Source organism: Mandrillus leucophaeus, unplaced genomic scaffold (assembly GCF_000951045.1).
Source record: "Mandrillus leucophaeus isolate KB7577 unplaced genomic scaffold, Mleu.le_1.0 Scaffold848, whole genome shotgun sequence".
NCBI classification, from domain to species: Eukaryota; Metazoa; Chordata; class Mammalia; order Primates; family Cercopithecidae; genus Mandrillus; species Mandrillus leucophaeus.
This window is the reverse complement of record NW_012109230.1, coordinates 670,367-695,246: the sequence shown is the minus strand read 5'-3', so window position 1 is coordinate 695,246 and position 24,880 is coordinate 670,367. Positions and strand designations below refer to the sequence as shown.

Below are 24,880 nucleotides of genomic sequence, written 5' to 3'. Positions count from 1 at the left end.
CCATCTCCACTAAAAAATACAAAAAAAAAAAAAAAATAGCCGGGTGTGGTGGTGGGCGCCTGTAGTCCCAGCTACTCGGGAGGCTGAGAGGCAGGAGAATGGCGTGAACGCAGGAGGCGGAGCTTACAGTGAGCCAAGATCGCGCCACTGCACTCCAGCCTGGGTGACAGAGTGAGACTCCATCTCAAAAAAAAAAAAACAAAAAAAAACCTTGAATAGTCCCTGAGCTAACTAGGATTGCAACAAAATGCAGTAAGACGACCCTAAAACAAACAAACAAACTTAAAGCCCCTACTTAACAATCAGTAGGCGACATCTGGGAAAACTGACCCCACAGTACTTAGCCTATGAGGAACAGGGGGAGAGACCCGTGCACTAAGGGATAAATTACTTATTGAAACTGTGCTGGGTGTGCCTGCCTATCGGACACCCAATCTTGCAAGACTGGCATTAAAAGTCTCACTTTGGCTGCTCTCCAGGTCTCTGAGTCCATTCTTTGGGTTTGGACGGGTGAGTTTGTTTCTCACACAGAGGCAGCAGTCCCTCATGACCACTCATTCTCTTTGAAGCCCTTTCTCTGTTTCCAAGTTACCCTATTCTCCCACCTTCCGCTATGGCCACATCTCTTGATCTCTTCTACCTGGCCTTAAATGTTGGCCTGTCTCAGGTTTCCGCCCTATGTTGCTCTTCTTTCTCTAGCCTGTACTCTCTCTCCATGTGATCCCACCCCATCCTGGTGTCAGGAATCACATTCTCCCCTCATGCAATCCATCACCAAGTCATGTCTGTGCCTCCCCATCTCTCGGACTGAGCTGCTTCTCTCCATCAGCTCCACCACTGACTTAGGCTACCGCACTATTTCTCCACCTGCTCTTGGTTCCTCTACTCTTGCTCCCTGAAGATTCCTTCAAAGGCAGGTTACCATTGGGTACTGTGGTGCCATAGTACCAAAGGAACCCGGTGGCTTCCCATTGTTCCTAAAGTAAAGAGGATTCCAGGCCCAGCACGGTTGGGTCTTTGCCAGCTCCTCCAGCTCCCCAGCAACAGGATCTCCACCTCATTCTCTTTGCTCCAGCCTCACTGGACATCTCTCAGTTCTCTGAGCAAACCCTGTTCCCTCCCACCCTAGGCCTCTGCACGCTCCCTGCCCAAAAACATTCTCCCTTCCCCTTTCCCCATCTCAGCTGTCCTCACTGATCTCCCAGATGAGGCCAAATCCTCCCTCATGAGACTCTGTACCAGGATATGTGCTTATGTACTTTATGTACATAAGATGTGGTGCTAGACAGTGTGAGATGCTGCAGGTCTAAAGCTCTACAGGGAGAAGGGGGAGTCCTGAGCAGGCTCACAGTGGGCACTGAGACCTATCAGAAGAAAGCCACAGGACAGTGGAAAGAAGCCAGGCTGGGTTCAGGAAGACCTAGCATCTGGCCCACTGCCCCTGACTCCTTGTGAACTCAGGCCAGTTCTTGCCTTCTCTGAGGCTCAGTCTTCCCATGGCCAGGATGTAAACTTTGGCCTGCATGCTGCTGCAGGCCTGGCTGGCTTGTGTTCTGGCCTGGGAAACACTCTCAGTTCTTTCGAGGCAACAAGAACCCCAGCTCTGCCACCCGAGACAAATTCTGTGCCCGGGTCTACCAGGCCAGTCCCCAGGCCCAGGGTGTCCCATGACTGGTTTAGGCATGGCTCGGTGCCCTGGGGCTTGAACAGTGTCCAGCACCTGTCACCCAGCCTGGCACAGGGAGACCTGCCAGTCAGAGCACAGCAGGGACCAGGAAGGCAGTGGCACTGACAGGCAGGGGGTGCCCCAGTGGGCAGGATGAGATGTGGAAATGGGGCCAGCCAGGAGATGATCCGTGGGGTTCTGACTCTTGGCCAAAGGCTGCATGGCAGGGCTGCCAGCATTGGCAGCTGCTTCTTTGGCTGCCTGCTGCCCAGAGCTAATGAGTGGGGACCAAGTCAGGACTCGAAGGGGAAGGCACTGCTTCCTCTGTGCATGTGGGGCAGGCTTGGGATGGCACAGGGGAGGAGGCACAGATCAGGGCCAGCTAGGGTCATACTCAGAGGATCCTTGATTTTCTTAGATCAGCCTGAGAGCCCTGACCCTGGCCCTAGACTGAGCCTGGCCTTGGTCACAAGATGAGCTCTGATTCTGGTGACTAACTGAAGAAGATGTTGAAAGTAGGACAATTGTTTGAAATCCTGGCAAGAGGGGGGTAAAAGAAGGTTACAGTTATCAAATACCCACCATACCCCTGAGAAATAAGCTAGGAGTATATTGTGTTTCATACAGTTTAATCGCCACCCAGTCCTATAAGTGAGGTATAATATTATCATCATACCTCATTTTACAGATGAGGTTCCTGAGGCTCAGAGCATTTCCATGACTTGCCCAAGGTCACAGAACTAGTTAGTACCCAAGGGAGGATGCAAGATGTAGGATTTCAAAATCCAAAAGCTCCTTCCACCTCATTCTCTGCCTTGATCTTTCATGTGGTGGTTGCCCCTCTTGGAAGGGGGGCTGTTGGGACAGGACGCTAACCCAGACTTCCAGAGAAGATGCAGTGACTAGTGTGGAGACCCCTCCTGGGATCTGGAGTTCTCCTTCCTTCCTGTCTGGCTGGAGGCCTTCGGTCAAGGGCCCCTGAAGGCAGGGATCTGTGCAGAGTGGGTGGAGGCTCAGAATGACTCACAGGTGACCCATGAGCTCGTCTCAGCAGCCAGAAGGTTGGGCTCAGCAAAAATAACAATAACACAGTGACAGTGATCATGGGATAGTCCCAGGAATAAGGCAGCCCCCACTTGCTGATGATGTCCCACTCAAAGCTCACTGCGAGCTCGGCTATTCACGCCCTCTGATTCTAACGATGCCGTCCTGGAAGCAGGTTGCATTATTCTCGTGTTATAGTGAAGGAGGCCAAGGCCCAGGGTAGAACGTGAATGTGTCTGAAGTCACAAGGCTGGCCAGTGGGAGTGGAGCAGATGAAGATGACTATTCCCATCTGACCACTGGCTCCTACAGAGGCCAAGCCTCCTTCTCTTCCAGCAGGATCCCCATCGGAAAAAAGACAAAGGTGGGGAGCAGGCCCAGATTGAGGCCTGGGAACCAGGGTCTTCATCTTCCCTGCAGGGCCCCCACACCATGGTTTGATTTTCCACCCACACCTGCCTCCCATGACATCAGTTCCCGGAGACTCAGAACCTCGGAATTTTTATTCAGTGAGAACTTCCCTGTGTCCTAGGGTTATAAACACAGCTGGTGTCGGTGGTTGAAGGATGGTTGGCCTGAGACCCACCCCCAGCTAGACGGAAGCCATAAGGATTCTTTCCAGACGTTCTCCCATCTCTGCCACCTGGGGCCCCTAAGGTATTCTCATGCCTGAAACTCTCATTCAGACTCAAGAAGTATGAGTTCTCCCTCACAGGCTTCTTCCGGAATCCTGCAGAACAGCCTCAGAGTGCATTTGTGCGGGAGATTTGGGGCCGTGAGGCAGGCCAGAGGGGGCCTTCCTGGTGTCCTCGTTGCATCCTGCACTGGCTGTCTCCTCTGCTTACTCTTGAGCCTGGGCAGAGCGGCTGATAGCCTCCTCCTCCCTCCCTGGCCATGATGAGCAGCCAGGAGGCTTGGTGATCCCTCCAGGCTTTAGGCAGCTTCCCTCTGCCCTAGCCTGGCCCCCATGGGTCCCAGGGTCACATGCCACAGGGTCTAGCTTGTAGTGGAGTGAGGGAAGCCATTGAGCAGGGGTTGGGGCTCTGGGCACTGATTAGGCTCCCCCTACCCCTGTGTGCTCCATGATTCTGTCATCCCTCCATGCACACACTAAGTTTTCAGCAGAAGGAGCTGCCCTGGAATCCCATTGATCTCCTCATTCCCCACTCCTCTGAGGCTCCACCTATCTATCCAGAAACCTGTGAGATACAGAACTCCATTGTCAGGGAGAAGCTGAGCTCAGAGATGCTTAAGAGATGTGCCACACGGTCAGCAGCAGTGGAGCAGCAGTGGAGCAGTGGAGTGGAGCCAGAATTCAAAGTCAATGTCTTCAAGGCCAAGCTACTTATGCAAATCCTGAAGTTCCTGGCATGTGATGCAATAGAGAGCGGAAGCGACTGTGGCAAACCAGAGAGCACCTAGCTCATTCAGAGGAGCAGCCCCTGTCCCTCCCACTGATCTCTACATTGAAGAACGAGGGCATGGGTTGTCAGCCCTCTTCATTTTTATTTATGTTTAATTATTAGCTTTTTTTTAAGGTGTAGAGATGGGGGTCTCACTATGTTGCCCAGGCTGGTTCAAACTCCCAGCCTCAAGTGATCCTCCCACCTTGGCCTCACAAAGTGCTGAGATTACAGGTGTGAGCTACCCTGGCCAGCCTCTTCGATTTTATTTTATTTTTTTATTTTTTGAGAAGGAGTCTCACTCTGTCACCCAGGCTGGAGTGCAGTGGCACGATCTCATGACCTCGTGATCTGCCCACTTTGGCCTCCCAAAGTGCTGGGATTACAGGCATGAGCCACCATGCCCGGTCGCCTCTCTCAATTTTTAAAGAGAAACCAGAAATCCAAATGTTTGTGTAAATCAGCCAAGTTTTACTTTCAGGCCAAACACCTCTGGTCAGTGAGGATCTCTGGGCCCCTCATTGTTCCTTTCCTGAACCCTCAACCCAACTCAGACGCCACCGGTGCCTCCAGCTTTGCTGTCTGGTCCCCCTCTGCCAGGGGAGTGCCTTCCCAATGGCTGTGCATCCTCCACATATGTATAAATAGGCATTCTCCTTCCTTGAAGCTTCCTCTTTCCTCTCCCCCAGGACAACCCCCTCTCTTGATTTTCTCCTCTGTCTCTGGCCACTCCACTGTGGGATACTTTTTGTCCTAATATCCTGTGAATGTCAATGCTCCTGGCTCAGTCCTTGGCCTCTCCTCTGCATCTCTAACCTCCTTTTTTTTTTTTTTTTTTTTTTGAGACAGAGTTTCACTCTTGTCACCCAGGCTGGAATGCAATGGTGTGATCTCGGCTCACTGCAACCTCCACCTCCGGGGTTCAAGCAATTCTCCTGCCTCAGCCTCCTGAGTAGCTGAGATTACAGACATATGCCAACATGCCTGGCTAATTTGTGTATTTTTAGTAGAGACAGGGTTTTGCCATATTGGCCAAGCTGGTCTCGAACTCCTGATCTCAGGTGATCCACCTGCCTCGGCCTCCCAAAGTACTGGAATTACAGGCGTGAGCCACGACACCCGGCCTCCACACCTTTTAAGAGATCCCTCTCACCTAGGTATCCCCCTTTCCCCCATCCTGAAAGCTTCAGATTCCCTGGATCCAACCTCTGTCTTGAGCTCCAGCCCCATGGACCCACCTGCCAATATACATCTCCACTCAGACTTAGCCTTCTCCATTGATCTCATCCTCTCTCCTTCTCTGTGGCTCCACCGTCCACCCAGAAACCTGTAAGATACTGAGCGCTGTTATCAGGGAGGAGCTGAGCTCAGAGATGCTTAGGGGATGTGCCACACAGTCAGCAGTGGTGAGCCAGGAGCCAGGACTCAAGCCCATGATCCGTGAGCCTGAGCGCAAAGCTGTCTCTCTGGTCTTTGGCAAACCTGGCTTGGGAATGCTCAGGAGGCCCTGGGGTTTTATCCCGGGGAGGGCAGGCTGTGACCTTCCCCTTCCCTGTTCCCATACAAAGATGGAGACAGAGGAGTGGCTGACCCTGTCACTCAGGTGGTGGGTGTGGCCCCCTCCCTCTCCTGTCACTCATTATCCGACTTCCCAACTGTGTGCTGCTGCAGTGTCCTGTGGCTTTGGAGAAGTGGGGCCTAGGGACTAACCAGGGACTGTGGAGGGCACTCTCAGGATGGTCAGTGTGGCCAACGAAACCAGACCTTGATCCCTTCACAGCACCCTGGAATGGGACAGAGAGACCAGGGGCCAGGTTGGACCAAGGTGCTCAGTGCCCCCTGGGCCTGGAGGGAGCCCAGTTCCTGCCCGCACCACAGCTGGGCTCTGCTTCCCCACGTTGGGGGCATGCTCTTAGGACAGGATTTGGAATCTGAACCCTCCTCCCAGCCAAGACCTATTTCCAGGACAGTCCTGAGGAGCTGCCACTGGCTCAGCAGCCTGGGCCAGTGAGTTGGCCTGGCAGAGCTGGAAAGGAGGTGCTGCCACTGTCCCACCTGATTTTCCAATGGTCTGTCCCCTCTTCCTTCTTTCAGCAAACCCCTGCTGGGCCCCACTGTGCCCAGGCAGTGGGAACTGAGCTCCAGCAGCGACAAGACAGGTCCCTGCCCTTGAGGGGTGAACAGTCCAGTAGTGGTGGTGAGGGTGGGGAGGGGCCAGGAACCATAATGCTGCCCCCACTCACTCATCCTTTGCCCACAGTCTCCCAGGAAGGTGGACAAGCTCCAGTCCCAGCACTAGGGTATCGGAGCCCCTCAGGAGGCTGGGCTCTGTGTCTGAGCCAGGGAGCAGCCCCAGACCTCAAAACGTGGACTGAACAGCACACGAGTTAAGCAGGGAATGAGAATCAGAATGACAGGAATCAGAAGAGTCTGGTGATTTCTGTGAGGTCAGGAAGTTCGACTTTACGTCTGGTTCACGCTCCTCCTGCCCTAAGACTGCATATGTGAGAAAGGGGGTACTCAGAAGAGTGGCTGTTTAGAGTGACTGAACCATTGAGAGGATCCCGCGTCCTGGCAAGTCCTGCTGGGTTGTCTCATCCAGGCCCGCACCTTCCAAGGGGACTGTCATTGCCTACCCATAGGACCATGGTATTGACTGACAGGTCCACCTATCGCCCATGGCCTAAGAAGGTGGCTCCCAGGGCCCCTCACCAGCTATGCCACAGGACAGGCCACAGCATGATAGTCCAAAGGCTGACAGATGGTACAGACAGCAGCCCTTCCTGGTCCTGCATCACCTCCAGCCTCAAAAAGAGCAAAAATGTATCTCTGGAAAATAAGGAAATCCCCTTCCCAGAAGAGGGTAGAAGGTGCAACAATGCCCAGCACACCAGCACTTGAGCCTGACTTTGGGCCATCACAAAGCTCTGTGGGCTGTGCTTTTCTCCTTGTCCACCATGGGTGGAAAGGAGGGGTGCCCACACTTTGGGATGAAGTGTGAGTAGTGGCGGGGTGGAGGAGCAGCATCCTTGCTTAACAGGAAGATCTTTGCCTTTGCTAGAGTGCTTCTCTCAGAGTTTCTCGGAAGGTGCCCTTTCTTTTTCCCAGAGCAGCCCTCATGCCCTGCAGGTAAGGGCAGGGGGAGAGCCAGGCCCTCATGGGCTGGGAACTGCTGGCCTCCAGTTGGCGCCCTCCTTGCTCCAGAGTCAATTATTCTGTAAACTGAGGCCCACCTGCAGTGTTGTAGCACCATCAGCAATTAGTGATGCTTCATTAGAGTGCAATTAATAAATGAAACCCAGGATGAGAGCCCCTTGCGTTGCTAAGAATAACAGCCCTGCTCATGCCTTAAGTGGCAGCCTCCTGGGGCTCAAAACCCACAAGGACCAGCTGCCCTGCCTTCGGCATGGGGCTGGGGGAGGCGGCACCATGGACTGGGGGCCTTGTCAAGGCTGTTGTCTAGTGAAGCGGGGGTGAGGAGAGAAGGGAGCTTCAGCACTGACTCCCTGCCTCAGATCTCAGCTCCTCCTTTAAGGAGTCCCTGGGCACAACACCCTGGCCAGCAATCCCAGGGGAACCTGGCGAAGGCCAGAGGTGTGAGGGCTGGGGCTCTTCCCTCCTGCCTGCCTGGCCTCAGAGGACACTGCTTGTGGCCATGGCAAAAAGGGGCCTTGAGAGGGACTCAGTCAGGGGAGAACTGCAGCCTCCCTCTCCTGACTCCCCCAACCGCTGCTCTCAAGCCGGCACTTGCATCAGTCAGACAGCCCCTCTCAAGCCTCATCTTCTCTTCTCCAAGTGGAAAGATCCTCCATCTATCTGTTTAAGCCCTGCCTCCTCCAGGTTTAGGGTTGGAAACACAGGAACCCAGCCTTTGGCCATCCCATTCAGATGATTGTCTCGGCAGAAGCCAGCTCCCATCTCCTGTTGCATAAGACTGGGCTCCTGGATTGGGAAGAGGTAATTGGGTTTTTCAGAGCCTTCCAGGGATGGAGGCAGGCCTAGCCTACAGCCTGGGAGTCTGGCAGCCTCTTGGACTTCTGGAGGATGGGGGAGGCAGGCCTCCCCGGCTCAGAAGTTGGCATGGAGGAAGCAGGTAGAGGGGAATTGCCCTACCTTCTCAGGAAAGATTGAGGCCTGACCATGATACCTCGACAGCTGGCCTGCAGGACTGCCAGTTCCCTCACCTCCCTCTCAGTTTCCCAGGTGAGCCAGCAATGGGCTGTGATAGACCAGGTCAAAGGGGCCCAATACCCCTATTCCACCATCCATCCACTTAAAGGTCCGCTCTTTATCCATTATTCCCAGTGCCTGCCTGACTTCCCCAGTGCCAGGGGCTTCTGGGAACATCCCTCTATTCTTTCAGGATTTACAAGCCTGCCCAGCCGGGACCCCAGCAGCCACAGCAGATCTGAGTCAGGCCCCTCCCCTTTCCTTTGCTCTCCTGGTGGCTGGCCTGGGATTGGCACTCAAAACAAGCCAGGCTGCCTGTGCCCCAGCTTCTAAAGCTCTGCCCAGGAGGAGGCCAGGCCTTGACTATTGTTCATGCTTTGAGGCTTTGAGGGGAGCCAGAGGCCAAAAAGAAGGCAGGGCAGGTGAGGGAGGTAGGCTCAGGTGTGAATAGAAGACCCTGGAGGCAGTTTGAGGGCTGGGTAACAAGAGTGGGTACAGTATGGTACTCACACCTCTCTAGGCAGCCTTGTGCATGTGCATGTGTGCATGTATGTGTGTGTGCATGCATCTGTGTGTGTGTGTGCATGTGTGTGTATGTATGTGTGGATGTGTGTGTGTGTCCCCTGGAGTGAGGGGGAAAGCAGCTCATGAGCACTCTTGCTTTCTGTCTATCAAATCCCATGCTTTTCCGATGCTCACTTCTTCCACTCACAGCTGCATCCCCCAGGAACCAGATGACACATTTTCCCTTCGTCATGACCTTGCAGAAGGAAAGCAAAGTCCTTGTTCCCTCCCACTCACAGCTGCGCTTGGGCCTGGCCCTCTCATCCTCCGCTAGGGTGGGGGCCCCAGGAATGCCTAGCTGGGGACTGGAGTTTGTCAAAGACACACACCCTTCCAGCAGCCTGGAGGGTAGGCCAGGTTGAGGGGGGTTTACATTTTCTTGCAGCTTGGTCTTGGGGCTGCTGCACTCTAAATCTGACTCCAGTCCTATCCTGGCATGGCTGCCCATGCTGTGGCTGGATTAAATCTGACCCTGAGACAGCAGGCACCACCCACTACCTCCTCCTGGCTCTGGATGCCTGGAGCCAGAGGGTCCAAGCTAACAAGGCTGGTCTTTGGGGGGACGGGGAGGGAGGTCTCTCCTTGCAGACAGCCTGTGGAGAGGCCTAGGGAGGCAGGTCTTGAAGAGGTCTCCTGGGCTCGAAGACTGCATTGGGAGCCCTGAGGGAGCCTGGGAACCTGGAACTCAGCCACGTGCCCATCTGCGGGGTGCAGAATGGGGCTGGGAGCAGGGAGTGAGCTCGTCCCCTGCTCCTATTCTGTGAAGAATCAGAGACCCTTATTGCTCTCCAGATTCTAGAATAGCATCAAGGCCCGGAGGAGTCAGCTGTGCCAGGAAAAGCCATTACCCTGACAGCTTCCCTCCACCTGCTAAAAGCCTCCCTCTTCCCCTGGGGCCTTCTCCTCCCACCCAGTTGCTTTATCTGCACTCACCTAGCCCTGATGACCTTCACATTAGATGGGGCAGGGAGGTGGAGAAAATAGTTGCTTAACTCTTTCTATGCTGGAGGAAAGTCAGCACCTGCTCCCTTGCCTTGCCCCATCGCCTTCCCCCACCTTCTTGCACCTGGGAATTTCTCCTGCCACCCTCCCAGGAGGGTTGGGAGGATATGAGGACTGTAGAAGACAGGCTGGCATGGGGTCCAACCTGAATCCTGAATCCTGTCACTATGCTGCCTGTGACTTCACACATTCAGTTGTGTCTTCTCTGTGCACACAGAGCTATATGAAGATTCCTGGGAATGCCCCAGGAATGTGCCTGTGCAGGTGCAGTTTTGTGTCCAGTTCTGGGGTTGACATTTGGGTGCAGAAGGACTGACTTCTTCCTGACACACCCTCGGCGCTTCTGGCTTTCTGCTGTTTCTGTGCAGGTCCCTGAGGAGGGAGGCTGTGAGGCCTTATTGTGCACTAACTATATATCTGTAAGTAGCAGATCGGGTGGCTGGGTAGCACAGGGAGGCTGCTGAGAGCCTGAGGTCTCTGACTTTGCTGGGGCAGCTGTCAGGAGCAGGAGCCGGGGCACAGAGTGTCATAGGAGGTGCTTAGATTGCACCCCTTGGTCAAGCACAGTCACAGAGCCGGAGGGAAAAAGGGACCTGAGGGTGGAGGGAGCAAGCTAAGTGCCACGTTCCTGCTAGGCTTCTGCCTTCCCTCTCTAGCCTGGCAGCCTCCCGCACACCCCTCTGGGGGTGTGAGGAGTACATTCTGCAGAGCCTGCAGGGGTGATGTGTCTGGATGGACACTCATCTGAGAAGGACTCCAGCTCTCTGGGAGATGCCCCTTCTCACCCCAGCTTGTACTCAGTGCCTACCTCTTTCCCCTTCATGCTGTCCTCAGGCAGGTCCTCTTGAGAAAACACTCAGGCTGTTCTGTATCACAAAGAAGGGAATAACATGAACTGGGGCTTTCTGGGTGCTGGGAACAGAACATGCTTTCTTTCCAGTCCTTATAACCACTCTCTGAGGAGGGTACTACTGAAAAAGGAGGAACTTAGGTGCAGAGGGGAGGTGATCCCACCAGGATAAACACAGGCTCCAAACCCAGCTCTGAATCACTCCCGAGCCTATGCTCTTTCCAGGATTCCACACCTTGGCCAGAGCAGCCAGACATTCCCCAATTGCAGACCCAGAGTTGGGGGCATGATAGGGAAAAATCATGCCAGGGCAAAGGGGCTGGTCACAGGAGGGTCAATGAGGCTAAGCTCTCCAGTGCTATGGGGTAAGAACAGGAATTATATTTATATTTTAATAACTTAAGGTACTAAGAATTATTAACACTTTCTTGGTACCTAGCAATGTGCCAGGCGCTACACATATTCATTTGTTTCCTTCTCACAACAGCCCTGCAGGCTGGGCACCGTTACCATCTCTGTTTTATAAATGAAGAAAATAAGGCACCACAGGTTCTGTACCTTGCCTAACATTACCCAGCTGGCAAAGGGTAGAGCTGGGATTTGGAACCCAAAATGCCTGGCTGCAGGGTCCTTCTTACAATCACTTGTCACACTGCCTCTCAGTCAAAGCAGAGCAGGAGTCCTCAGTTGACCTCTGGAGCTTGGAGACAGAACTCCTGCAAGCATGGTTACCCACAGGAGCAGGGCTGTGATGAGTGGGGGCAAGGAGCCAGGTCACAGCGTCACTTACGTCTAAAGGGCAGAGGGAGCAGTGAGGGCCAGGGGGCTCCAGAGGGTTTCTTGGAGGAGAGGAACAAGCTGGGCTGGGAAGAACCATGTTGGTGTTGCTAATGCACAGAGCAGGTGGAATCTGAGCCAATTGGCCTGCCCCACACTCCCTTTGGGGTCTTGAGGGTGGAACAAGGGCTGGAGGGGAAGACATCGTTGCTCCCATCCTGGGGTACGATTTGTGCACCTTGCCTTCCTCTGCAAGGTGTGTGGTGTGGCTCCCTCTGCTACAAGATCTCTGGGATGATTCCTCAGCCCATGACTGCTGCAGTTAATGGAGCAGCACTGGGGATGTCCCTGGCCTAGTAACCTCTTCTACGGAAGTATTCACTCTCTCCCTGAGCCATTTGACTCCTCTGGATCTCCGATATCTGTGGGGTGCATTGGGGTTCAGAGGGCCCAAGCTTACCTCTCACCTTAGCCTGGTCCTGAACAATCTGAGTGCTTGAAAGCCCTTTCCACCACCCCCTGCCCCCAGACCTGGACCCAGCTCCAGGTGTCCAGCTCCAGGGGCCCAGCCCAAGACCCTGAACACAGCAGGCATCTCAGAAGGCAGCAGCATGTGTGTGCTTCATTGCAAGCATTTAGAACTGGGATTGCTGGGCGGAGCCTGGAAATCTGGGCCAGAAGTTTAGGGAAATAAGGTGAAGAAGAGATGACAGCCAGGCGGGGCTCCGCACAGCCACCCTGCCCAGAGGCTTCCTCCCACCGAACAGAACCGAGAGAAGAGGGAGGCCACGCACACAGGCTCTTGCTGGAGAGCCCTCCCTGGTGAGGGCTAGGAAGTCAGGCGGGCAAGACATCTACCCTCTACCCTCACCCCCACCCCTGCCCTGAGCCTCTCAAAGTGAGAGGCCTGTGACTAAGTGAAGGCCTCAGTAGTGGTCAGCGAGAGAGTGTGGTCACCCAGGCTGGCAGAGGAGCCCGGGGAGAGGCCTGGGATGACACAAGTGTCTATGCATGAGACAGAGCCCTCCACATGCTTTCCGCCTTTCACTCCAATTTATAGACAATGGAGCCTGGGAGGGGGACAAGCAGCAGACAGAACCCCTCCCTCTGACTCACCCTGCCCCTGCTCTCCCCAGGAAAAGCACATCTGAGGAAAAGAACAACCAGAGCTCCAAGGCAGTCACATCTGTGACCTCAGAGCCCACCAGAGCCCCTATCTGGGGGGACACGGTGAACGTGGAGATCCGAGCTGAGGATGCAGGGCAAGAAGGTAAGGTGGGAGCTGGGCCGGCATGTGCAGGCAGGGTGTGAACACAGCCAAGGACTTAGGGCGGAAGCAGGCTCCCTCTCACCGCAGCTGGTAGCCACCTGAACACCTCCTTGGGCTCAGTTAAAAGCACTCAGAAAAAATCATAATACTGTCACGCCTCATCTCCCCATCCTGCTCGAAAAATGAGTTGTTCCACATAAATGAATTTTCCAGACAATGCAAGCTTATCTTTTTTATGACTGTTGTTATTATTTTCATGGCTGTTATTACCGCCGTCTCTCACTGAAACAGGACATTACAGCTTCCCAGCACGTCCCCACACATCGCTCATTGGAGTCACCACCTCCCGGGAGGTGCAATGCTGCTCCCATTGCTTAAGAGAACATCGAGGTTCAGGGAATTTAACTGGCTTAAGCTCAAGACCGAGGTCCAAGGACTCGGAATTGCATGTTCTTACTGCAGCTGCAGGGTTCTTGCTGCTTCCACTTGATTTTTTAAAAAATCCTTGACATGTCCCTAGAATGGGTCCCTCTTTCTGCCTAGTCCTCCCCAGGTGTCAGCCTGAGCCACCAGGTGCCCACGTACACACATGCATGTGCACCCTTGTATTTACTTTCACACTGTGGGTCTGTTGGATTTCCATTCTCCTGGGGCTGAATGGAAATGGCAGGCTGGACACATGGGAATACTGATTGGCTGATGCCCGAACGGTGGGGTGTCGCATCGGGCACTGCCAGCACACACCGGAGGTGCCTGGCGATGTCTCTAATCTTATCTAGTCAGGACCTCAGACTTGCTTCTTGCAGGTGGTCTCTCCCTGAGAGGACAGGCTTTGCCTCTCTCCCTTGAAACCTTGCCAGAGACCTAGACAGAACTTGTCCTCCTCACACAGAGCAGAAAGCCAGCTGGAGACTATGGGAGGGGAGAAAGGAAACAGAAAGCGGAGCCTTCGTAAAAGGGGAAGGAGCTAGCTCTAGGTCAAACCAGATAATTTTTCTTTTCTGCCTGTAAAGGGATAGGTGGAGCTATTGGGATGCTTTAAGAAGATGCAAAAGAGGAGGAAAAATTGACCTAGGATTTCATGCAGAGGCACATGCGTGCCTGTGTATGCATGTCTTTGTGAATGCTTGCATGCTGGTTCATGCGCATGTGTGAATGTGGTGTGTGCTGTGTCTGTACTTGTAGACATGCATGTCTGTGTGTCTTATGTGTGTGTGTGCTTGTGTGTGTCTAGCTGCAATGGTGTGGTGTATGTGTGTCTGGATGGATCTGGATGGTGGTGTGTGTCTTGCAGTGCATGAGTATGCGTAGTTTGTGTATGTGGCTGTGTGTGTATGCATGCATGTATTTATGTGGCTGGTGGGAAGTCAGAGGTTGTGGTGAGTGAACCTGAGCTGGGATCCTGCCCTGGGCTCTACATACTTGGGGTAACAGAGGAAAAAATGTAATGGGGTCAGTGACCCCAGGGCCCATCTGTGCAGCAGAGAGAGGGGCAGGACTAACTGCAGGAGGGACAAGAGAGTGGGGAGGCCTCACAGGCAGGCAGGGAATATTGGCAGGCACCTCATTGCAGACTGAAGTAGCTGGATGCTTGTTGGAACCGGTTGCTGTGGTGATGTCTGCGTTGGGGGTTGGGGAGATGGGGGCCAGGCCAAGAGGAGGGGGAAGGGTGGGAGATAGCTCAAGGATGTGTTAATGAAAAGCAAAGGGGAGTTTCAGACCCTGTGTCAGGGCCAAAGCAGGCGGGTGGCAGAAATAGCTTGTTGGCCACACAAAGGGAGTGGTGGGAGGCCGGAAGGGCACAATGCCCAGAGAGGAAACTGATGAAGCATGTTTGTAGCATGGAGACAGGAGCAGGGAGGAGTGGCTGTCCATTACCCCCAATTCCAGCTCATCTGCTGGCTGCCCACACAGAGCTCCAGGAATAGCGGGTGGAGAAAATGCATGGCACTAACCTCTCCTTCAACCCTGGCAAATCCCAACTGGATTCTGGGTCCATGGCGAGTTGGCATAAGGGGCTTCAGCCTGCACAGCTCCTGGTGGTGCTTTGGCTGGGAGCACTGGAATCCCCCAGCAGAGTTTCCTCAGGTCTGCCTACAGCAGGCTTTGTGTATGGAGAGCTGCAGATGCTTAAAGAGGAGGAAAATAGTGACAGCCACAAGGAGCATTTGCACAGAATGTTACAGCTTGAAAACACACTCTTCTCCCTACAGCAACCCAAGGGGAGAGACAAGGCTTCTTATTAAAGTGTTAACATTTTAAAAAGCAGAAACATGAAGCTCAGAGAGGTTAAATTACTTGCTAACAGTCACAGAGCAAGTTAGTGTCCTGGTACTAGAACCCAGGTCTGCTGACTTCATATCCCTTGCCTCAATCTCCCTTCTTCAAGCCAACCTCAACACCTTCGGTGCCTTTTCCCCCTTCTTTCCTTTGAACATGTATCCTATGTGACAAGCTCTTGAGATATCTTGGCAAGTGTTCAGGGTCACTGTGGGGAAGACAGAGAAAGAATAGTTAGTAAAGCTCTCAGCTTCCTTTTCCACCCCCACATCCAAATGACCCATCCAGCTCCAAATGACCCAGCCGCTGAGCCCACTGAACCTGCTGAGCCCTCAAGGGCCAGCTGCTGTCCCTGGTGCTGAAATCCCTTGTCTCAAGAGACGCAGAGGGCAAGGGGCTCCCCAAGTGTCTCAGGTACACTCCTCCGCCCCATCCTCCCTTTTCTGTTCTTCTCTGTTTTGTATCCTTTGTATCCTTTCTTACCCCATCTCTCTCATTCCTTCTCCATCCCTCCTGTATCCTTCTCCTCCTTTCCTCCCTCCCCATCTCTTCTTCCTCCTCAAATCATAGATTTCCAGAATAGAAAGATGCCTCAAGTGTCACCAAATTCAACTCTTCCCATCATCTACTTTTTAGACGTGTGATGTTGATCTAGTTATATAACACTCTGAGCTCCACTGTTCATATTTTAAGAACAGAGATGATGATACCTACCTCAGGGGTTGTGGTGAGAATTTGTTGGATTCACGGCTGAGACGTGCCCATCCCCATGCCTGGCACATAGTAGATGCTCACTAAATAATCATGACACTCCTGCTCACTAAACAGGACTGTCATGATTATTTATAGGACATTGGTGTTCTTCTTAAAGTTTATACCAGCCAGGAGCGGTGGCTCACGCCTGTAATCCCAACACTTTGGGAGGCTGAGGCAGGTGGATCACTTGAAGTCAGGAGTTCAAGGCCAGCCTGGCCAACATGGCAAAACCTTGTCTCTACTAAAAATACAAAAATTGGCTGGGCGTGGTGGTGGGCGCCTGTAATCCCAGATACTTGGGAGGCTGAGGCAGAAGAATGGCTTGAACCTGGAAGGCAGAGGTTGCAGTGAGCTGAGATCATGCCACCACACTGCAGCCTGGGTGACAAAGTGAGACTCTATCTCAAAAAAAAAAAAAGTTTCTACCAACATTCATGCTAATTTATGAGAAAATATAGTCTATTTGGAGGGTGTTTACTAAGTGGTGCCTTATTCTTAGTATTTAGTTTTCCCTTACTTGTAGTAGGCTTTTATTGATAGATGTATTAAAGGATTTCTTGAGCAAATCACTTTTTCTTACTGAAATTCAGTTTCCCCACCTGCAACATGTGTGAGATAATCTCTCCCCATCCTGCCTCAAAAGCTGGCACAAGTGTTTGTGACCAAGGGAAGGAATCTTATTCCTGGAAATAGGTGCTATGCCTGCTTGCCTGTGTATCTCAGTGTGTGCACACATGTGTCTGTTGCCACAGGGGACTGGACTCAGTTCTGTGTGTGTCTGTCTCTGGCCTGGGAGTTTCTAGACCATGGGAGAAAATTGCATGTTGGAGTCCTAACAGCAACGGGCATGGAACTTTGCCCTGTGCAGAGGCTCAGACTATGCTTATGGGTTTGTGTGCACCGGGGTGATCCACACAAGTGCATGCATGTTGATTCCTCAGTGTGGCCCCTGCTTCCTAATCTCAGCAATGTCTCGCACCTCTCACTGTCTCTCCTTGCTGGGAGAGAAAGGGATCCATTTAAAAGTGAAGCTGTGCTCATTTTTTATCTTTCCAGATGTGATCCTCAAGGTGGTGGACAACAGAAAGAAACAGGAGTTGTTGTCCTACAAAATCCCCATCAAGTACCTGCGTGTCCTCCACCCCTACCACTTTGAGCTGGTGAAGGTGAGTCAGAGGCCTGGGAAAGTGTGGGGAGAGCAGGTGGGAACCACCTTGAATGTCCCCAGTCATTCCCTCAGAGAAGCTCTGAACATTCCACACCCACCCACAGCATGACACATCTAGGACCATGTGGGGCTCAGGAAACATAGCTCCTGGTACATACACAGGAATGATGTCTACAAGAATTTGGAATTCTCCAAATTCATCTCTGTAAGAGAGCTGATTATTATAGGACAATTGCCACATTAAATGAATATACCAATTAAAGATAGATTTTGATTACATAAATGTTAAAAGAGTGGATCTAAAAATCAAAGAAACACAATATTTACAGAGTACCTGCTGCTTCGAGGCCCTGTGCTAGACACTTCACACTCCCTCTCTAATCCTCCAGGTAAACTACATTTTGCAGACATGGGACTGGGACCCGGGGAGAAAAATCTCCTCTTCCTGAGTCACAGAGCAAGTGAGTGACAGAGTTGAGGATGAGCCCAGGTCATGCTGTCTCCCAAGCCAGTTCCTTCTGAGCTGCCTCCACATGCTGCCTTGGTCAGAAGGCCCAGGAGAGTTGGGGGTTACACGGCATAAAGCATTCCCTGGAGTGAGCAACTGGGTCCAAGCCATGAACTGAGGGGCCTGAGGCTCCTCACTCCAAGGTTGGGCCTCCAAGGCCAGACCCCTGCCTGTCCTCCCTCCTAGTGCTAAGGGGTAAGGGGTACAATTCACTCTCATTACTCAAGGACTTATGAAGCACCTACTATATGCCAGGCAGTGAGCCAGAGATAAACAGAAGCATCACATTCCCCTCCCCACTGTGCACTCCAGACCCTGATAGTGGTTGAGAGTAAAGAACAATGTGAAGCCCGATTGTCGGGGGTCCTAGCCCAGGTTTGCTGCCTCCTAGCTGGATACCCATGGGAATCCACTTAACCCCCAGGCCTCCATCCTCATCAGCAAAGCTGGCACAGTCATTTTGAGGATCCCATGCAATGGTAGGCAAGGTTCCTGGCACACAGTAGGTGCTCAGTTTGGTCAGTTCCCCTCCCCCCATCCCTCCTCTGGGCCAGCACTGAACTTTTTTCTAAGCAATTCTTCAATCATGGCACCAGGGGGCTTTACCTTCCCTTAGGCCCCATGATGAACCCCAGTCCCAGGGCTTCAGGATGGGCCAGGTAGGGAAGTAAAAGAGATGCACCACTCACCCTGGGAGACTCAGCACTTGAGCTGTAATTCTGGGGGCATCACCCAGGCCCCCTGGCTGTCTGTTCACTTACAACCCAGGCCTTGTTATCACATCTTTACTGGAGAGCAGACAGGCAGTGGTCCTTGTGAGGGTGATGAAATATTCAAATGGAAAAGGGAAGATTTATTATATTGATCTCCTTGGAAGGGCTCACAGGGACCATGAGCTTTAATTATCAGCTCGGAGCCCCAGCGGAGCAATGCCAAGTGATTGTCTGCAAAGGGCTGGATTTATGGCCAGGATCTGCCCCTTAGACACTCTCCTTCCTCTGTTTCTTCTGTCCCCACCCTGTCTCCAGCCCACCCAGTCTGGGAAAGCTGATGAAGCCACTGCCAAGACCCAGTTGTATGCCACAGTCGTTCGGAAGAGCAGCTTCATCCCCCGCGACATCGGCTGCAACCACACAGCTCTGGAGGTACCAGAGCTGGGGCCCTCTGGGGTGGTGGGTGGAGTGGGAAGGGGCCAAACTTTGAGCAGGCCCCACGCCTTGCCCTTGGCCCCCACTGGCTGGCCTGAGGTTATGGAGCAGAGATATCAAGAATGGAAAAAGTGACCAGGCCTTTCCAAAATAGCAAAAGGAGTTTGTGAAGACAAGCCCTTTGGCAGGGATGACAAGGATGAAGATGCTCAAGCCTCTTCTCCTTCCCTCTCTGCCTTGGAGGTGAGGGGCAGGGGCTCAGCCACACCACTGCTCCTCGTGTACCATCTCTGTGCTGCAGTGGGGACCAGAGCATCCCAGAGCCTTATGTCTCCCCAGATCTTATGCTAGGGGCAGGGGAGAAGCCCTGTGCTCCCCCTTAGCCCATAGCCCAGCTGTTTCCTGTTCTATTCTTCCCCTCCTGGGATAGTGCCTCAGCCCCCCAAGCAAAAGTTTAGAGCCTCCTTGAGCTTTCCTTCAGCACCGTGTCTAAAGTTTGACTGGTCTACTGATTAGGTATTCAGTTCATTCATTTATTTATTCATCCAGCAACTGTTTACAGAGCCTCTTCCATTAGCTAGGACAGGGCTGGGCCCACCTTAGGTCTGGCCACCAACCCTTGACCCATCACCATCCACCCGCTAGGCCAATTAGCAGCTTTGGGAGGAACTCTTGATGCTCAAAGCAGACATGATCCAGGGACCTGGCCCCTCTCCCATTCCCCCAGCTTTCAGACTGCCCATGGGTGACAGATTCAAATTCAGCTGTAGCCTGAGTATGATCAGGGTGAGAGCCACAGGACCGAAGCTCTGAGTTTCCACCTACCCAGACTTGGCTGATCTGTTCTTATCCTTCCCACCCCTACTACTTCCCACCCACCAGCACTGTGAGCCTGGCAGGGGAGGAAGCATTCTTTTGCCCTCTTTCACAGCCTGGGACACTGAGACCTAAGGGGAGTATGGTATGGGAGCCAAAACTCCTAACCCACATTTCTACTCCCCCACAGCCACCCCTCCGATGCCAGCATGTCAGACCTACAGGCGCCTTCTGCTCCCTGACACCTTCTATCACACCCTTTCCTGAGGACAGCCAGCAATTCACACACACACAGAACAAGGAAGAGGGGCAACAGCCTGGCCTTGTGGTCCCCAGGCCGCACCCCACAGGGAGGGGGCCACATCCCCAAGACCCAGGCAGAACTTTAGGGCTGCCCCACCCCACCCAGCCCTCTGACTTGCCTGGTAGAGCGTTAGAGTGGGGGCTTTCTCTGGCCCACAGCACCTTGCCCATTCTCCATGCCCTCTCCATCTGTGCGACGGGTATGGCCACAGAGCAGCTGCCTGCCCCTGATGGTGAGCGCATGGCAGGAGCAGGAACTTCTGCTACTTCCCAGGCTGTCATGAGCAGGTGTACTTGGGCAGCTGTCTCATTCACACCTGATCAGAGTCCACACAGAACAGATGCAAATTAGCTGCCACCACCCCCTTTTCAGCCTTACATCTGCTGGGGAGCCTGTGAGCAGTAGGGCCTGCCAGCCTCCAGTGAAATCCCTCAGCCCCAGACCCCCGACCCCAGACCCCTCCAAAGTGTGAAATGTACCATCAGAGATTCAATCCTTTGAATGTGGTGAAGGAATTCAGTCTCCAGAGCCCTCAGTGAGAGCTGCAAGGCCCTAAGGACTATTGTACATGCCCATCAGCTCACACCTGTGTGGGGTTAGAGGTTGAGCAATCAGCTGAGATGGGTATTGAAAGAGGAGCCTGAGAAGAGGGTGTGGAGGAAGAAAAGGGAAGATGATCCAGAACAAGCCCCACTCCTGGGCCCTCTCCTCCCATTGAAGGTCAGAGCTAGAAACTCAGGGGAGATTATGGTTCAATCCTTCCATGCACAAGTGGGGAAACAGGCCCAGAGGCAGGAACTCGCCAATGTGACCCAGCTGGAGCGAATGGCTGAGCTGGAATAGACCAGTGAGGACCTCTTGCCATCTCAAGCTATGCCTGGGGCAGAGTCCGTCAGCTGTGTCCAGAGCCCCTTCCTCTTCCTGCTTCTCTTCCCATCAGCACCACAGAACTAGGATCCTACACATCCCCCAAGACCCTCACCCAGACCACTGCCTGCCTTCTCCCCTTCTTCCTCTTGGGTCTTTCTGTTTCTCTGTCTCTCCTTCTTTCATGCTCATAAACACAGGAAGGGTAAACCTTTTCCTCCATTGTTCCCCTCTTTTCTCCTTCATTCATATGATCCTCACTTTCTTTTTTTTTTTTTTTTTTTTTTTTTTTTGAGATGGAGTCTTGCCCTGTCACCCAGGCTAGAGTGCAGTGGCACGACCTCAGCTCACTGCAACCTCCACCTCCTAGGTTCAAGCAATTCTTCTGCCTCAGCCTCCTGAGTAGCTGGGATTACAGGCATGTGCCACCAGGCCCAGCTAATATTTTCGTATTTTTAGTAGAGATGGGGTTTCACCGTATTGGCTAGGCTGGTCTTGAACTCCTGACCTTGTGATCTACCCACCTCGCCCTCTCAAAGTGCTGAGATTACAGGCGTGAACCATCGTGCCCAGCCCATATGATCCTCATTTATCCACAAGCAGATATTGAGCTCTTTTCTATGCCAGGCACTTTTGTTAAAACCTAGGATGACAACCGTGAATGAGACAGACATGGTCCCTGCTCATGTGGAGCTTGGGATCTAGCCAAATAGACAGAAAAGAAATGAGAATAAACACAGGCTATGATGAGTGCTATGGCAAAGGGAATCCAGCAACTGAGATGGGGAGGACAGGGTGGGCTACTTTATTAAAAATGGTCACAGGAGGTTTCTCAGAGGTGGTGATGTTTAAGCTACAGGATGAGAAGGAGTCAGCCATGATGGGTTGGTGGGAGCTGCGGGGGGTCTGGACAGAGGGATCAGCATGTGCGAAGACCCTGTGGCAGAAATAAGAGGGGCGTGTGGCAGGAGTAAAAGAATGTGGAGCAAGAAGATAGGGACTGGGGGCCTGTCGGGAGACGCGACAGAGGGGCATGCGGGGTGTCGGGCAGGAAAATAACGTGACCCAGTTCATTTCTAACAAAAGCATGTTTGCCAACATGTGTCAAATTGCCTGGGAAAGAGAATGGATTAGGGAAAGGAACAGAAATGGAGAGGCCAGTGAAGTGGCAGAGGAATCGGAGGAGCAGGAGGAATGAGAGTCGAGTGGGAGGTGGGTGAGGGCTGAGGGAGAGTGGGAGCCATTGGTGGATACAGGGTGAGGGTCAAGGTCCAGGAGATCAGGGGCTCTTGGGCTGGCAGCAGAGGCACATGGGGACAGACTCCCTGTCTCCCCTGTCTGCCTTCCAGTGTCCCCAGGCCCAGGCTGAGCAGGAGGTCAGTGAGGGTTGGAGCAAGATGACGCTGTCCACTCCTGCTTTGTAGCCTCCTGCTGCAACCCCGCTCTGCTCTCTGAAAGCTGCGCCAATAGAAGCCCGGAGGAGAGGAGAGGGCAGTCAGAACTGGGAGGCAGGGAAGCCCTTAGCGGGTGACAGAGGACTGAGGAGGGAACAACCGAGGGCAGTCAGGGGAGTGACAACTGGGATCTGATTAAGAAAGAATAGCCCAGAGATGTGGATGCTGTGATCCTGTTCCAAACCAGTACTTCCTGGGGAAACCAGCAAGGCAAGGGAGCAGGCAACAGGGTGATGGGCGCCAGGGAGGCCAGGGGAGCCTGGCTGTGGCCGCTGATCTCAGGAAGTTTAGTATGGCTGGAGAAACCAGACCTGGGCTTCTTGTCTTTTGTTTATAAAGTGCTCTCTCACAAACGATCTAATCAGAGACCCCTCTCATCCGTGAGACGAGCCTCATTTGACTGACAGAAACCAAGGAGCTGGAACACCTAACCCTACCCCTATCCCTACCCCTCCCCAGGAGCCAGTGGAGGGGCCGAGGTTAGAACACAACCTCCCTTCCCAGGCCCCAACTCTCATGGCACCCTTTGTCCCCAAAGGAACTAGTGTAAGAGATCCATTGGTAAATCCCAGGACAGAAAGCGGGGGTAGTTGCCTCAGCTAGGCAGAGAAGGCTTCCTGAGGGAGGGCAGCCTGGTGCAAAGAACCGAGTAAGGCAGGGAACAGGGAGGAGCAGGTGTCAAGTGTGGAAGCAACCATGAGCTCACGGATGGGGAAACAGAGGGTAGGCAGTCTGGCTGGCTATCTCTGGAAGGTTCCAAGGCCACATGGGGTTCACCTGCCTCCTCTCCTCTCCAGATCTTTCTCCGGGGAGTCAACGAGCCCCTGGCCAACAACCCCAACCCCATGGTGGTGATTGCCCGGGTGGTTCCCAACTACAAGGAATTTAAGTGAGTGGGGCCCAGGTGGGCATGGGCGAGGAGGGGAGGGCAGAGGGCAGAGGAGGGGGCGAGGCTGTCATTGCTGCCATGGGACCTCCGGAAACCCCTCCGCCTCTAAGGCCCTTCAAACCTCTCCACTGGGTCTGAGGTCCCAGTAAGCTTCCTGCAGCAGACCAGGCCTTTCGTTCCCTAGGGAGAGCCCAGGCCCCTGGAAGGGGGCAGCTCATTCCTCTCCTGAGAGCAGGCTGGAGGGCAGGTGGTGGGGATGAGTGCCGATACCAGGCCTAACAGCTAGAGAGTGTGGGGAGGACAACAAGAGGGGTCCTCATTCCCTGCCCAGGGTTCCTCAGCCCCTCCAACCTGCCTCCCTGCCTCACACCCACCACCTCCACATTCCCCCTCCTGCTCTAGCTCAGGGCCACAGGCTCCAGCCAGTGGTTGGCCCCAAAGGCCATCTTGGAACTTCACAGCCTTTAGTCCTGCCGGAGTCCCCTTCCTACTCATCCTGGAGGTCTCCCTGGCCCCAGCCACAACTCGTCCCCTTCTCCTCTAGACCTCTTTTTGAGTCTGTTGGAGTCACAGTCCTCAGGAGGACATTCATACTTTGCCACACAGTGGGAGAGTTCCCCTATGAACATGTGCTCTCTGCCACAGCACCAACTCCTGGGAGTCAGGGTCTGTCTTGGTCACTTCCAACTGGTCCTCATGGCCCAAGATGACTCCCCTACTTCTCTCTATTTCCTGTTGAGTTTTTTCGACCTATGAAGCCACCTTGCTTGTTGGAGGAAGGAAGATGACTGATGCACACCCAGCCCAGTGGTCCCCACTTGTTATGAGGTCCAGGCCCGAACTCGGCAGGGTCCCTGCAACTCCCTTCTCTCGCATCAACCCAGAATCAAAGCAGGGGCCCTGGGCTGCCAGGCTCAGGTGCAGAGCCCAGAGCATTGACCCTGTCTCCCTGCCTCCCCAGGGTCAGCCAGGCCAACAGGGACCTGGCCTCTGTGGGGCTGCCCATTACCCCACTCTCCTTCCCTATCCCATCTGTGATGAACTTTGACGAGCCTCGCATCAGCCAGAACGGATGCCCTCAGGTATGTCTCCTCCACAGTGGTTCCAGCTTCCTGTAACTCCCCCACACATTCACTGTTCACTCACTCAGTGAGTCGGTCAGCAGTTCCCTTGACTATTGAGTAAGAGTTGACTGAATTCCGCGGCATACCCAGGGCTGCACTCGCCTGTGCGGCAGAGAAACTGCCCTCCAGGAACTCTTGATCTGGTGAAGATGGGAGTCACATGGGTAAAAAGGTTGAACATCAACACAAGATAATGTATAATCTAGTAACAAACTGGGAGGGCTTGTCAGGGCTATCACAAGAGGAGAGAAGATACAAAAGGGCAAATGTATAATTCCACTTATATGGGATACCTAGAATAGGAAAATTGAGAGTCAGAATGTAGAACGACGGCTACAGGGGCTGGGGAAGGGGAAGAATGGGGAGTTACAGGTCATGAGTACACAGTTTCTGTTTTGAGTGATGAAAAGTCCTGGAAATAGATAGTAGTGATGGTTACACAACAATGTGAATGCACTTAACATCACTGAACTGTACACTTAAAAATGGCTACCATGGTGAATGTCGTGCTATGTATATTTTACCACAATAAAATAAAACAATTTTTTGAGGCAGAGCTTTGCTCTCATCTCCCAGACTGGAGTGTAGTGGCATAATCTCGGCTCACTGCAACCTTTGCCTCCCGAGTTGAAGCAATTCTCCTGTCTCAGCCTCTCGAGTAGCTGGGCTTATAGGCACGTGCCACCATACCTGGCTAATTTTTATCTTTTTAGTAGAGACGGGGTTTCACCATGTTGGCCAGGCTGGTCTCAAACTCCTGACCTCAGGTGATTCACCCACTTTGGCCTCCCAAAAGGCTGAGATTACAGGTGTGAGCCAC

The 24,880-nt window shown here is 53.3% G+C and overlaps 1 protein-coding gene across 1 annotated transcript in view; it reads left to right on the top strand.

Moving 5' to 3' along the window:
• CCDC33 (coiled-coil domain containing 33) overlaps window positions 1-24,880 on the top strand; it is a 104,649-nt gene that overhangs the window by 13,311 nt on the left and 66,458 nt on the right. The window contains exons 3-7 of the mRNA XM_011968545.1: window positions 12,613-12,746; window positions 16,839-16,948; window positions 18,487-18,603; window positions 22,845-22,936; window positions 23,898-24,018. Of these exons, the coding sequence (XP_011823935.1) occupies window positions 12,613-12,746; window positions 16,839-16,948; window positions 18,487-18,603; window positions 22,845-22,936; window positions 23,898-24,018 (574 nt within the window). The remainder of the gene's footprint in view (window positions 1-12,612; window positions 12,747-16,838; window positions 16,949-18,486; window positions 18,604-22,844; window positions 22,937-23,897; window positions 24,019-24,880) is intronic.